The 14937-nt window shown below is 60.6% G+C and overlaps 1 protein-coding gene across 1 annotated transcript in view; it reads left to right on the forward strand.

Moving 5' to 3' along the window:
• TMEM132C (transmembrane protein 132C) overlaps positions 1 to 14937 on the forward strand; it is a 102083-nt gene that overhangs the window by 78601 nt on the left and 8545 nt on the right. The window contains exons 5-6 of the mRNA XM_040986862.1: positions 4246 to 4426; positions 9326 to 9469. Coding sequence (XP_040842796.1) covers positions 4246 to 4426; positions 9326 to 9469 — 325 coding nt within the window. The remainder of the gene's footprint in view (positions 1 to 4245; positions 4427 to 9325; positions 9470 to 14937) is intronic.

Here is a 14937-nt window from a genome sequence, read left to right on the forward strand (position 1 = left end):
TTAAAAAATACAGAAATTCTCCCTAATGCGGATGGCCCAAAGCAATAGTGTCAGAAGCTTCACCAAAACAAATGAAATGAGCCACGATGCACCACGATGGGCCACAGTGAGCCACAGTGGGCCACGATGAACCACGATGGGCCACGGTGAACCACAATGAACCACAATGGGCCACGGTGAACCACAGTGGGCCACGATGAACCACAATGGGCCATGGTGGGCCACGGGCCACCAGTGGCCAGCGGGAGGGAGGGGGCTGTGGGCTGGCAGATCCATTGTCACCAAGTCGTTTGATTGCACATCTGGGCAGGAGCCCAAATGGGAGTTCTTGGAATAAATTCTTCTGGAGTGAGTTTGCAATGCCAGCATCCACTGTGTCCCCGTGGCTCCACTTTGTGCTAACGTGCCTGGGAAGGCAGCGGCAGATGACCCCACCCTCGTGAAGACCCGAAACGAGCTCCTGCCTGTTGCTTCGACGTGGCCCTGCCCTGTGTGGTGTGGCCTTGGGGGAGAGGACTAACAAGTAGAAGTTCTCTTTCCCTCTCTTCCTGTCTCTCCGTAACTCTGCCCTTCAGATAAATGAGTAAATCTAAACCAAACAAGACAAGACGCCAAGAGACTGTCAGTCCCAGTGGAGCCTGCAGACCGGCCATGTCTCTGCACTCGACCACCGCCAGCCATGTCTGAAGCCAAGCAGACGGGGCAAACGAGGACCGCGCTGTCGCTCCTGTGTCCCCCACATGGGCCTGGAACCTTGCCGTGCCTGGTGGGTGTGTGTGTGTGTGTGAGCTGGCTGGAGGGTGCGTAGACAGAGTCCCAGAGCGAGACCTTCCCTGCACCATCTCCAGGGCCACCTCGCCTTGGCAGCTGGTGGCACCGCAGAGACCCCCGGCATACCAATTACCAACGTTAACTGTAAATTACACTTTTGCATAGTTAATTCAGCCTCTTCATTATGCATTTAGCAGAGCTTAGCAGGCATAAAATTCCAGCTTGGAGCGCATCCAACGTGGTCCCTGTGGCGCCTTGGAAGCGCTGAGCTTCGGTAGTGGACCTCGGAGCGTGTCTCTCCTGGAAGGCCTCCAGCAGCCCGGCAAGCCGCCGTTCCCTTGCAACCGGCTCAGTGTCTCTGGAAGGCTTGATAGTTCCAAAGGCTGCCCCGCCTGCCTGTGCAGCCAGGCGGACACTCCTCCTTCCTCCTGAGCAATGCTAACCTGATTCAGGGGGGAGAGAGGCATGTGCCGGTCAGGGCAGTGGCTCCTGCAGCCATCACACCTGCGTTATTCAGTCAGCAAACACTTCCTGATCACCCCCTTCGGGTCAAAGCAGAGAGGCTGCTGAGTCAGGAGCCGGGAAGGAACATGTCCCTGCTGTCACGGAGCCCACGTTTGGTGGACTCCTGGATGCACACAAACAAGACGCGTGTCACGTGGTCGGGTGAGGGTGGCCGATCATGCCCCGCTTGACAGGCTGGCCTTGTGCACGGCCGGGCCGTGGGTGCAGGTGATCGCAGCAATGAGCTGAGGAGAGCAAGCACAAGGACGCTGACTTGACCCGGAAGAGGCCACATGTGGGTGTGTGTCTCCCCCTCGCAGTAACTTTAATTTTCCAATAAGCAGAGAAATATTTTTGAAAGAGAATCACTTTAGCTTTATAAATATTGACACCCGAATGTGGCCTCTGGAGGTCGGAGTCTGTGCATGGAGGGCAGGCCGGGGGCGTTGTTTCTCTCAAGTCTCCCAGGTGAGTGTCAAACAGAGCTGGGATGACAGCCGCTGCGTGGAGGATGGGGAGCCGGGCTTGCTCCAGCTGCGTACAGCCCTCCTGGTCTGTGTCCTGAGCATCCGAGGTGCAGTGGATGACTGTCTCCATCCTTCCACACGTCCACCTGCTGCTCCGAGGTTTTAGACTCTGGAGACAGGACTAGAGAGTGTGCGGGGTGATTGCTGGACCCAAACTCACAGCAGAATCCGAGCACACCTGACATTGGGGTAATCCTTACCACGTGGCTGCTTGCCTCCCCGACCCCTGCCAGCCTGTGGGCCTGTGGCCTGCCGAGAGCAGCGGTGGCCGAGGGGACATCCTCCGTCTGTGCCAGCTGAGCTTGGGGTCAGACGTCCTCGCTCAGCACTGTGGGTCTCGGGCGGAGGGAACCCAGGGCTCGGTGCCGGGGCAGCGTCGTCCCCAGAGCCGGTTTCGTCTGAGGTTCAAGCGTTGTAGTTGCGCTCTGCTCCCTGTCTCCGCGTCTTTTCCACCTTTCTCAGTAATTCTGAAGCGTTGGGTCGATTCCATTTCCTTGGCCAGTCAGCCCAGTCCACATGTTTCTGTAGCTTGCAGTTGGAGCCCAAACCAACACTTGGTCATCTGCACGGAGAGCCCCCAGGGAGCTGGGCAGCTTTGGGGACAGGGTCGGCGGGGGCTTTTTCCGGTGTAACTGGCCTCATGAAACACACATGAGGCGGGGTGAATGCAGCAGCGCCGGGCCAGCAGCTCTGCGCCACGGGGCGGCCTGGCTGCCACACAGCTGACCTCTTCATTTTGTTAGTGGGCTCTGTGCAGACGTGAGGCTGTCACTCATAATCATGATTTGGAGCCCGCGTCCCTTAGGCCCCGTGGTGGGAAAGAGGAAGCCCCCTGGCTTTTCAGCACACCCCACAATCAATTTTCTTCGCAGATAGAGTCCCATAGCTAAGAAATTTGGTAAATTGAGTTGCTAGTAGTCCAGATCGTTCTGAGACTATTGGCGGAATTTATTTGCTTTCAACTAAGAGCTTCTCCCAGCCAATTTTGAAAATCCTCTTGAAGAGTTTCTGTAATAAATCTACACCCTTGATGTATTGTGTGAGTTATGGAGCACTCTGTGAGTGGTCAGATTCCTCCATGTTACCTGCAGTAGTGCCCATGAGAGAGCCTGCCGCACAGCCCGTGGGAGCTCCTGGTCCCTGCAGCCCCGAGGGAGAGCCTGGTCCCTGCAGCACAGCCCCGTGGGAGCTCCTGGTCCCTGCAGCTCCAAGGGAGAGCCTGGTCCCTGCAGCCCCGAGGGAGAGCCTGGTCCCTGCAGCCCATGGGAGCTCCTGGTCCCTGCAGCCCCGTGGGAGCTTCTGGTCCCTGCAGCCCCGTGGGAGCTCCTGGTCCCTGCAGCCCCGTGGGAGCTCCTGGTCCCTGCAGCTCCATGGGAGCTCCTGGTCCCTGCAGCCCCGAGGGAGAGCCTGGTCCCTGCAGCCCCGAGGGAGAGCCTGGTCCCTGAAGCCCGTGGGAGCTCCTGGTCCCTGCAGCCCCGAGGGAGAGCCTGGTCCCTGCAGCACAGCCCGTGGGAGCTCCTGGTCTCTTCTAGGCAAATGCTCAGTAACAGTTCCAGTCTTCTCAGAAACCACGGATGGCACTGGTTGTGGTTCCAGTCGGCTGCTTCCAGGCAGACTGGCAGAGAGAGAGCGCGTCTGTCTGATGGCTCACTCCCCAGATGACCACATCCAGCGGGGCTGGCCCAAGGCTGGGAGCCAGGGCTACCATCTTGTGTCCCACACGGTGGCAGGGCCCTTCATGCTTGGGTCGTATCTGCTGTTTCCTAGGGGCTTTGGCAGGGAGCTGGATCTGAAGCAGAGGAGACAGAATGTAAGCAGTGCTTTCATTACAACGCTGGCCCCGGCTGCCCTCAGCCTGCAGGCCACGCACACAGCAGGCATGCTGCAGCGAGATGGTTTCTGCAGGCCCACAGCACGTACAGGCTGGCCTGGAAACTGTTGGGACCTTGTGACACCATCTCTGCCCAGAGCTGTCGCGGGGGAAGTGTGGTACCGCATGTGTGGCAGCTGCCACCCGAGCGCTGGTAGACCAGTCATCAACTTGCTTCCCATTCTGAATTTGAATTCCATCATTACTGACAAAGGGTGTTCTGGGCTGTCCACAGTGCCCCTGCTCACCGGGGTGCTCTCCCCACCAGGCCCATTTCCCTGGCCCCTTCCCAGGCGTGGTCATGGACAACGGGCTGTCCACGGTGCCCCTGCTCACCGGGGTGCTCTCCACCAGGCCTGTTCCTTGGGCTCCTTCCCAGGCGTGGTCATGGACGACCTAGCAGGAGTGCTCTGCCAGGAGCTTGTATGTGGGGCCGCTCTGTCACAGCTGCCAAGCCCCAGGCGGCCCCCAGGAGACGTCTTCTCTGTTTGCATGTCCTGGGCTTGCTCTGTGGGGAGTGCAGGATGAGGCCTTGGGCCAGAGCCGTCTGAAGACCTGTTCCTTTGCTTCCAGAAGCAGTCCCTTCGAGGAGGTTGTGCAAATGAACTTTGAGGTCGCCAGCTTCAGCAGCCTGTCCGGCAGCCAGCCCATCACGTGGCAGGTGGAGTACCCACACGGTGCTCCCTCGGACACCACCATCTCGGAGGTCTTCGTCAGCCAGAAGGACCTGGCCGGCATCGTCCCCTTGGCCATGGTAAGACGGCTGCCCCAGGCGGCCCCAGGCGCCAGATGGCCTCTTTGCAGTACAGTGGCCGCCATCGTGTCAGGGTGTGGCCTTCCAGTGCTGCCCTGCCCCATGCCATCTCACTGGGCCGGCTCAGCTCCAGGGGCTCTCCTGGTCCCCACACCAAGTGTGTCTCTGTCCCAGCTCTCTTTTCCTGGTTATGAGGGAGAACTGGGCCACGAGGCGTGTTAGGATGAGGCTGACCATGACCTTGGGCCGAAAGCATCACTCGTGTTGCTGCTGTGCGACCTCAGCTCCAACAGCGCGGCTCTGTGCAGCCCCCTGGGGACACACTGAGCGCCATGCTGCCGCACCTGACACAGGGGCACATGTCTTCTGCAGCTCTGTCGTCATCGGAGCGAGCTTACCAGCATGAGGCTCCCCTGGGCTCTACGGTGGCTGCACGGTGAGCCTGCTGTGCCCACGTGCCAGGCTCCCCCGGGCTCTCGGTGGGCTGCATGGTGAGCCTGCTGTGCCCACGTGCCAGGCTGCCCAGGGCTGTCAGTGGGCTGCACGGTGAGCCTGCTGTGCCCGCGTGCCAGGCTCCCCTGGGCTCTCAGTGGGTGCAAGGTGAGCCTGCTGTGCCCGTGTGCCAGGCTGCCCCGGGCTCTCAGTGGGTGCAAGGTGAGCCTGCTGTGCCCACGTGCCAGGCTCCCCTGGGCTCTCTGAAGCTGTGTCCCTCCTCTCCCTGGACTCCCTGGGGTGGTAACGCCCCTGGCGTGGACCAGCTTCTGGACGTGGCTTCCCTGCTTCTTGTCCACAGCTCTGTGCATGTCCTCCCTCACCCACACATTGCCCACACCCCCGAGGGGGCCGTTCCGTTGCAGCCAGGATCCCCAGGGGCCCCAGACGGCACCACAGACAACCTCACAAGCACACATAGCCAGAAGGAAGATCATCTTTCTCATCCTCTAAGGTCAGGGAACTTGAAGGGAGAAGCTGTTGGGGTGTCTGGACCCCACTGCTGGCTCTTGCACCAGCAACATCCTGTGCTTACTCGCTGGGCTTGTGACTGCTAAATGCAAGCTCAGATGGGGAAGCTGAGTGCGCATGGCTGTGTTGCACGATCCTTCGGAGCCTCTGTCAGTCCGTCGGTGATGGATGGCACGGCTCTGCTTGGGGCCGTGGGCAGCTTCCCCCGCACTCAGCAGGGCAAAAGCAGGGGGACCTGCTTCGGCAGGGATAGGAGAACTTTGTGTTTGAAGATACATGGGACATCACGTCCTTAAGTTTTCCACCATCGCCCTGCCTGTGTCCTCACTCTGCTCTGTGGGTAACCTCGCCCTGCCCTCGCCCTGCCGGCTGGTCTGCGGCTCCGGCGAAGGTGCTCTGACACAGGGGGAATGTTTGCAGGGCGATGGGTTAATTACTCAGGAGCATTAATTATTGAAAAGTTAATCAACCTGCCACCCGCACGCGGCCTGTGCTCACAGTGTGGGCGCACTTGCAGTTCTCAGCATGGCTCTCGGAGCTCTGTTCGCCCCGTCGGGAAGGCCTGGGCAGGCTGGAGGACAAAGGGGAAGACGGCAGCTGGAGAACACGCGGGGCTCAGGGGGAGCTCCACTTGGTGGGGACAGACACCCTGAGATAGGACTTGCCATGGGGCTGGGGGAGGCGCAGGTCTCCTCAGCCAGGGGATCCTGGAGCAGACACAAGGACAGAAGGAGGGACAGTGCAGCCCCAGCCCTCCCACCGACCCAGGATCTGACACTGCTACAAACTACCATGTGGTCATGCCCAGGAGCCTGTGTCCAGCCCTGGCACCTGTGTGCCAAGCCAGGCTGTCCCCAGGAGCCTGTGTGCAGCCTGGGAGACTGTGTGCCAAGCCAGGTCATACCCAGGTGGTACCCAGGAACATGTGTCCGGCTGGACTCCCTTGCACAGCAGCCCTCAAAGCCGCCCCCTGGCCCATACCACCCAAAGGCCCCCTGCTACTCCATGTCCTATCCCACCCCGTGGCCCATGCCTCTCCGTGGCCCATGCTGCTCCGTGGCCCATGCTGCTCCGTGGCCCGTGCTGCTCCGTGGCCCATGCTGCTCCGTGGCCCATGCTGCTCCGTGGCCTGTGCTGCTCCATGGCCTGTGTTGCTCCGTGGCCCATGCTGCTCCGTGACCCATGCTGCTCCGTGGCCCATGCTGCTCCGTGGCCCATGCTGCTCCGTGGCCAGCTGCTTCCCTAATGTCCCAGGAGGCTCACACCCTGGTCTCTTTAACATGCTCACAGTAATTCTGTGCTCTTTATTTGTTTAAAAATTTAAAATACGATTTCTCCAGAAAGTGGCCAAACCAATTTACATTTATGAGGCCAAATCGAACACCAAGGCATGTTTTCCAAGAGGCCTCGGGCTTTTCTCGACTCTTAAATGACGGTGATGTAAAGTGCCCCGTGTTATTGATTCTGCTTTGTAAAACAGCGGCACAGAGATTGATGTCTGGGACAAGGGCGTGGGGGGGGAGCTCACAGTAGCAGGAGAGAAGCAGCTCCCGGGTCGTCCTGCTTGTGTGGCTCTGAGATGGCCATGAGACACCCTGTGTGCCAGCGCTGGCGGCAGGTGGGGTTCCTCTGCCCGGACACTGTGAGCCTCCCGAGGGTCTGGAGAAGCCCCAGCAGAGGGCGCCAGCGAGCCTCGAGCCTAGGGGTCTGGAAAAGACCACAGCTATGCCAGCCCCCAGCAGAACGCATGTGCCACAGGAGGAAAGAATGGCTTCTGTGCCTGGCATGCTGACCAAGCTGTGCCCAGTCCGGCCAGGGCATGGGTGGGTGTTCAAGAGCAGTGTGATTATCTGCATTGTTACAGGATGGGACTCCACTCTGGGCCCTGACCTGGCCCCCACTGTAACAGCGCTAGCCTTCACTGTGGGCACTGGCCTGGCCCCCACTGTAACAGCGCTAGCCTTCACTGTGGGCACTGGCCTGGCCCCCACTGTAACAGCGCTAGCCTTCGCTGTGGGCACTGGCCTGGCCACCACTATAACAGCGCTGGGCTTTACACTGGGCACTGGCTTCACCATAAAGGCATTTGAGGATGCAATCAGAGAGCCCTGTATGGCCCATGTCAGTGGAGCACCCAGGGGGACCCATGGCAGGCACCCAGGTGCACAACCACAGGCCCATACATGCACCCATGTGGGCACACACACACACACACACACATTCAAGCACACCAGCTCATTCAGGCACACACATAAACGTACAGGTGCCCATGCAGCCAAACAGGCACACACAGACACATGTGCTCTAACACAGGGACGCATGCAGCCGTACAGACACACATGGACATTGTTTACAGATATATTCTATGTATTGATTGGAAAGGCAGATCAGATTTATAGAGAAAGATCTTCCATCCACTGGGTCACTCCCCAAGTGGCCTCAATGGCCAGAGCTGAGCTGATGAGGAGCCAGGAGCCTCTTCCAGGTCTCCCACGCGGGTGCAGGGTCCCAAGGCTTTGGGCTGTCCTCGACTGCTTTACCCGGCCACAAGCAGGGAGCTGGATGGGAAGTGGGGCAGCCAGGACATGAACCAGCGCCCACAGGAATCCCAGCACATTCAAGAGAATTTGGCTACTGCACCATGTACCACCACACCAGACACCTGCACATTTTCACTTCTCTGCCCTCCCCGGGCACCGCAACTTGGTCTTGAATGCCCTGTCTGTGAGCAGTGCCCAAGGGATGGCAGGTGTGTGACAGCCGCCTGGAATAAGGCAGGTGTCTGGGATTGGACAGCCACAAAGGCCGTTACACGCAACCTAGGCTGACCACTGACTGATGCAGAGAGAAGCGAAGATCCCAGGAGGCAAGCCGTGAGCGGGGAGGTTAGGACAGAACAAATGCAGGTCCTAGGCCCCGCTGCACCTGCCCAGTCAGCAGGCAGGAGGGGTCCCCAGCCCCTTCTGGGGTCCTCGCACACTGGAAGCCTGGGCCCTCCCCGCCTGCCCTTTCTCTGGCTGCTCAGTCTGTGACGCTGATGTGCAGCCGGGCTGTGTCAATATGATCAGATAAGGGGTAAGGAGAGTGAGGCAGGGCAGTGCAGGTGTGTGTGCGTGTGTGTCTGCATGTGTATCTGCGAGTGTGTGTGTGTGCATGCGCGTCTGCGTTTGTGAACTACCCACAGCCAGCAGGAAGCTAATCGCAGACCACCCATGAGGGAACATGTGGCTCTGATTAGCCGGTGAAGACTTTGCCGTTGTGCTGGGGTCTTAGTAGCAGCTGCAGTTCAAGCAGCCTGAAGGTAGCCGCTGCTCCAGAGCTCCTGTGGCGGTTCCCGTGAGAGGCCAGCAGAGGGCAGTGTCACGGCCGAGGTGGGCAGGAGCCTCAGGAGAGGCTGGCCCTTGTCTTGCTGCCCGGCCTTCCACCTGTGTCCAGCAGCCCTTGCAGGGAGAAGAGAGACATCCTCTAGTGGCAGCTCCCTGGTCAGCCTGGAGCTGTCTGGGGAGAGGCCAGCCCGGAGTGTCAGGTGCCCCTTGATAGCCCCAGTGCCGAGCCCCCGACATCCCATGGCCATGAAGGGGAGGAATACAGAAGAGCCTGCAGGTGGATGTGCGACCTCAGGAGGTGTCCAGGTCTTTCCTGTGGTCATTTGTTTGGGGGGGGGTGTGGATAATTCTGTGTGAAGTCAGCAGGAGCAGGCGCTGGGTGAGACTTCCACGCAGTCTCTGCAGCAATGAGCTGTCACTGTAGTCAGGAGGTAACGGGCTCGTGAGCTACACACTACCCAAACGGTGCCGAATCACGGCCCTCTTGCCGAGTTCCTCAGATCCGTGCCCAGGGTGTCACATCGGAGCGTGGCAGCAGGACCCGGCTCCCCCGTGTCTTCTGTGGCCACAGAGCCTCACCCCTGACCAGGCGTGTCTGCTTCCTCGGCAGGACACAGAGCTCCTGAACACAGCCATACTCACGGGGAAGACGGTCGCCTTGCCTGTCAAGGTGGTGTCGGTGGAGGAGAGCGGTGCCGTGCTGGACATCTCTGAGTTGGTGGAGTGCAAGTCCACGGACGAGGACGTCCTCAAGGTCAGTGGTCCCGCAGGCCAGGCCAGGGGCACACGGGCCTGCCTCTCAGCCACGCACACAGCCGGCGCCCACGTCATCCGTCCCTCTCTGTTCTGGCTCCGTGCTGGCGTTCCTTGGAGTTTTGGGGTCTTCTTTCCTTTTCTCCATCTTTAGTGAGTTGAGAATAAAATACTGCAGACTTGTCACGCCCTTGTGGTTTTGAAGCTTGCCTGCACTGGAGCGGCTAGCCCTGCCAGTAAGCGAATGGAGGCGTTTCCTTGCATGCCCACTCTCGGTGGTGAGGCCCAGAGCTCTGCCCTCAAGCCTGGTTTTGTGGGCAGTGATATGGCCGTGTTCGCTGTGCCCATGTTGGGCAGTGGCCGGTGCCTCGTTGGGCCCCCAGCCCTGCCGCCGTGCCCCTCGCGGCTCCCATGGCAGTGAGTCAGGCAGCCTTCCTCTTCCTGGGCTCGGCACCCACCCCAGGCTCCTCCTCCTCGTTGCAAGTGGCAGGATCTCCATTGTCATAGCCACAATGGTCGAGCCAGAGTTAACGGAGGGCAGGTAAACCGAGGGCGCCCTGTCCCGGGCCTGGACAGACGTCTAGCGTCCCTCCCTGGCGTTTGTGGCAAGGACCTTGTTCTGGTCATTACTGATGTGACCCCGTGTGAGTTCTCACGTAACAAGCTGCAAGCTGGGGCTGCAGGGGAGGAGGCAAGGCCCCAGCACCTCACTCCAATCCACTGCCTCAGGTCTCCCTGCACCGCCTGGCCAGCTGGAGGTCTGTGGGAGCACAGGGCCGGCAGAGCCAAGGGGCACGATGCCCAGGTCCTGAGGCAGATCCCACCCACGCCCGTGGACCTGCATGATGCCCAGGTCCTGAGGCAGATCCCACCCACGCCCGTGGACCTGCACGGTGCCCAGGTCTGGGGGCAGATCCCACCCATACCCGTGGACCTGCACGGTGCCCAGGTCCGGAGGCAGAGGCCACCCACGCCTGTGGACCTGCACGGTGCCCAGGTCCGGAGGCAGAGGTCACGCATGTCTGTAGGTCTGGAACACGATGCCCAGGTCCTGATCCAGACCTCGCAATGAGCACCATGCAATGTGCAGCTGCAGGGCTCTGTGCTCCCCGCTAAGCAGACCAAGGCAGGGCCTGGGCTTGTGTAACGCCTGGCTCCCCAGCAAACAGCCTCCACGGGTCCTCTGTGAGTGCGGAGCACTGCAGGGGCTCGGCCCGGCTGTGGCAGGCAAGCGTGTGTACCTGCCGCCTTCCAAGAGTGGGCTGGGCACAGCTCCCCAGTGGCAGGGAGCGTCCTGGGCAGTACTCCATGGTGGCCAGAGCTCCCTGAGCGCTTGGTGACTGCATGAACATGGCACCCGCTCCTTCCAGCAGGGGGTCGGAGTCGAGGGACTCTCCAGACAGCTTCGGCCTGAGAGGTGTGTGCGGGCGGCGTGCCGACACAGCGGGCTGCAGAGCCGAAGGGAGCTTTATTCTGGTACAGAGGTAAAGAAACGCATGAGTTGGCATCTTCCACAGACTTTGTAAAAACTCCTCCCATGGCACCATCTTTGCAATCGAGGGACTCGTGTGTGCCGGAATTTACTGCGCTGCTAGCACCAGTGCCTGTGGACCACATGGGCACATGCCAGCCCCAGGGCTGAGCCTGGACGCCGGGATCCAGGCCCATCCTGTTTGCAGGAGCCTTCTGCAGTCCTGTCTCTCGGCAGCTTCATGGGGTGGGCCTTGGTCCCTGCAGGGACCCCAGCGTTGCACTGAGGACGCGTAGCCCTCCTCAGGCCTGGCCATGTCCACAAGCGAGGTCAGGGCCCGTTTGTGCCTGCAGGACCAAAGGGCAAAGGGAGGCCTGGAAGTGTGGCCTAGCTCGCTGTCCTCTGCCTTCCTCTGCGTGTGTGTGTGTGTGTGTGTGTGTGTGTGTGTGTGTGTGTGTGTGTGTGTGTGTGTGCTGAGTGCCGTGTGAGCACCATGTCTGTGTGTCTGTGTGTGTGTGTGCTGAGTGCCGTGTGAGCACCGTGTGTGTCTGTGTGTGTGTGTGCTGAGTGCCGTGTGAGCACCGTGTGTGTGTGTGTGTGCTGAGTGCCGTGTGAGCACCGTGTCTGTGTGTGTGTGCTGAGTGCCGTGTGAGCACCGTGTGTGTCTGTGTGTGTGTGTGTGTGTGTGTGTGCTGAGTGCCGTGTGAGCACCGTGTGTGTGTCTGTGTGTGTGTGCTGAGTGCCGTGTGAGCACCGTGTGTGTCTGTGTGTGTGTGCTGAGTGCCGTGTGAGCACCGTGTGTGTGTGTGTGTGCTGAGTGCCGTGTGAGCACCGTGTGTGTGTCTGTGTGTGTGTGCTGAGTGCCGTGTGAGCACCGTGTGTGTCTGTGTGTGTGTGCTGAGTGCCGTGTGAGCACCGTGTGTGTCTGTGTGTGTGTGCTGAGTGCCGTGTGAGCACCGTGTGTGTCTGTGTGTGTGTGCTGAGTGCCGTGTGAGCACCGTGTGTGTGTGTGCTGAGTGCCGTGTGAGCACCGTGTGTGTGTGTCTGTGTGTGTGTGCTGAGTGCCGTGTGAGCACCGTGTCTGTGTGTGTGTGTGCTGAGTGCCGTGTGAGCACCGTGTCTGTGTGTGTGTGTGCTGAGTGCCGTGTGAGCACCGTGTGTGTGTCTGTGTGTGTGTGTGTGCTGAGTGCCGTGTGAGCACCGTGTGTGTGTGTGTGTGCTGAGTGCCGTGTGAGCACCGTGTGTGTGTGTACATGTATGCCTGTCATGCTCAGTGTCCCCTAAGCCCAGGGAGTGTCCGGTGACCCAAATGCCTGAGCAGCTTCCCCGACAAGGCCATGACCACGGTTGCCTTGGCAACACTCTATCCCCCGGATGCCGAGGCCACTTGTCGCCATTTGATGCCCCCCTGGGAAAGTGGCGGGTTGTTTATCAACTGTTTTCAGGCACAGGTTGTCTGTCCAGCAGCCTCCTGGGCTCCCTGTGTCCTGGCCCAGCCGGGCCCACCCGTGCCAGCACCAGCCGGCTCCTGTGCTTCCCGGTGGGAACGTGTGTGAAAGGAAAGCACCCAGCTGTAGTGGAGCGTCCACTAGCGCTGGCCCTGAGCTGAGGAGGCACCGGGAGGCACAGGAGATGAGGCCAGCCTCCCCGGGGACCAGGCATGTCCGGCCGGGCTGTCACTGCCTCTTGTCAAGGACTTATTCATGGACTCACTGCCCCAGGTGGCTGCAGTGGCTGGGTCTCCGTGTGGGTGGCAGGGTCTGGCGGGACCTCTGCTTGGCTCGGCCCCTCTTGCTGCTGCCAGTCCCCTGGCTTCCTTGGCTCCAGCGCCCCCTAGCCGAGTGGACCCCCGCGTCTGCAGGCATTGCTCCCCGCCTGCCCTTGGAAAGCCACAGCCTCACCAGATGGGCTCGCTGGGGATGGGCCAGGCCGGCAAGGGCCAGGGTGGCTGCAGGAGTTTTCTGGATACCGTGGCCTCTTTGGTCCCTGTCAGAGCCGCTGGCCAGCAGCTCCACGCACCGCCTGCCTTCCTCTGCCCACCTGCCCACAGGACAGAAACAGCCAGAGAAGCGCATAGCAGGAAGGACGGCTTCCGCCCAAGCCTCATCCCAGGACGCCCATCAGCACAGCAGGGCTGTCAGAGCCTGATCCGGCTGCCTCGGGCTGAGCTGGGCTTTGCTGTGCTCCACACCCCCGCCCAGGGCCACCCTGGCCCCTAGGCCACACGGCTGTCTCGCCTACAGAGTAAGAGTGTAATTGCTGGCCGTAGCTGCTGCGAGGGCCGAGCTGGGAGTGCTGAGAGCACGCTGCACAGAGGGACCACGGAGTGCAATATCGGGAGCACGTGACAGGTTATGGTAACCGAGCAGGTGCACCGACTGCACGTGGAAAATGCAAACCTGATTTTTCTGCATCTGAGCTCAATTCGGATACAACTCCTGACCCCTAACTAGAAAGCAATACACCTGTGATGGGAGTCTGCCGAACGTGCTAAGTTCAAGGCACTAACTGAGGCTCCGCGTGGAGACGCCGAGTCCGCAGGCGCTGTCTGCAGCTGGGATCTCTGCAGCCGGTGGCATCGCCAGTCAGTGACTGCCGCACTGAGGCTGCCCAGGACACCACGGGAACAGATCGGAAACTGCAGAACGCCAAGGACTGCCTCTCCAAGTGGTCCCTACGCAGACGACCCATCACCACGTGACAGACAGATGGCAGTGCATGCTGGACCCGCCACACAGCCCCTGAACCTGGGGGCAAAGGGCCCAGCAGGCCAGCTGCCCTCCCCGGTGATGGCCTGGGCTTTCCGGGAAGAGGATACAGCAAGGGTCTCTCGGGCATCCGTGGTTGTCCAGGATAACATGGCACCATCAGGAAGGCAGGCCTGAAAGGCATCGGGGTAGTACGACCACTGACCATGTGCCACTCAACCAGAGCCATGCCACCCACCCTGGCCCCACACGTCCTCACTGGCAGGCACCAGGCCTGGCTGCACGTCCAGCCCGAGTTGAGCCTGCTTGGTCCAAGTGACCGAGCAAGCCAAGCCCAGTGGGAAGTCCAGCACGACGTAAGGTGACAAAGGCTCCGAGGAGACGCAGAGCAGCTGGCCCAGGGAGTGGGCTCCTGGTGTGCCCGGGTCCTGGCTGCGTGGGCAATAATGGCTGTGTCCTGCGGCTTGCAGGGCGTTTACCTTCAGGAACAGCGGAGGCCATGGCTCCACCAGGCACGGAGCTCTTGCTAATTATTCATAGATCCTGGAGCGGCCGGTTCCCGCCCAGCCCAGCCCGGGAGGTAATAAATGAGAAAGGCCAATGGTCTGTAAATTACAACATTGATTAGAGAAGTGATTGCTGATGGCGCTTCTGCTTGGCAGTCACGCTCACGCACGCCCAGGCCCGGGCCCTCGTTCACACTCGAGCGACGAGCCGGGCACGGCGGCTGGAATTGGCTTCCATCCCTAATCAGAACGGACACGTTTTTAAAGTGCTCTTGACTGTGAGAAGACCCGCTGGCACTCCCCTCCCTCTCACTCCTGGCTGCTGCCCCGCAGATGGTGGGCGTCCTCTCGTGCCGTCCCTCACAGCTGAACTTCAAGCCTGGACTGCAAGGGAAGGTGGAGAAGTGTGCCCAGAGCAGCCACCTGTCCTTCCGGAGGCTGCAGGGCAGCTGCGGGGTGGAGCACAGATCGGCACTGGCTCTGCCCTGAGGACCAGGCACACACGTGAGCGGCAGGCAGGGCCCGCTCGGCAGAGGCGTGCTGTGCTGGAAGGCTGGGGTGACGCTGAGCCCTGAACTCTGCATGAGCGTGGCACAGGTGTCTGTGACCACAGAGCTCAGCCAGCACTGCCCGAGAACCTTCCAGAAGCTTTCACGTCAACGGCTTGTGTGTTCATGACGTTTGACTTGTGTGCGTGTCCTCCCAGGGTCTGGATGGGTGACCTGAAGCACACGTCCCTGGGAAGGGCGGGACTTTTCCGTCCGCCTCTGTATCCAGCCGTCCA

Source organism: Ochotona curzoniae, unplaced genomic scaffold, assembly GCF_017591425.1.
Source record: "Ochotona curzoniae isolate NIBS_2020 unplaced genomic scaffold, NIBS_Ocur_1.0 contig_46, whole genome shotgun sequence".
Classification (NCBI taxonomy): Eukaryota; Metazoa; Chordata; class Mammalia; order Lagomorpha; family Ochotonidae; genus Ochotona; species Ochotona curzoniae.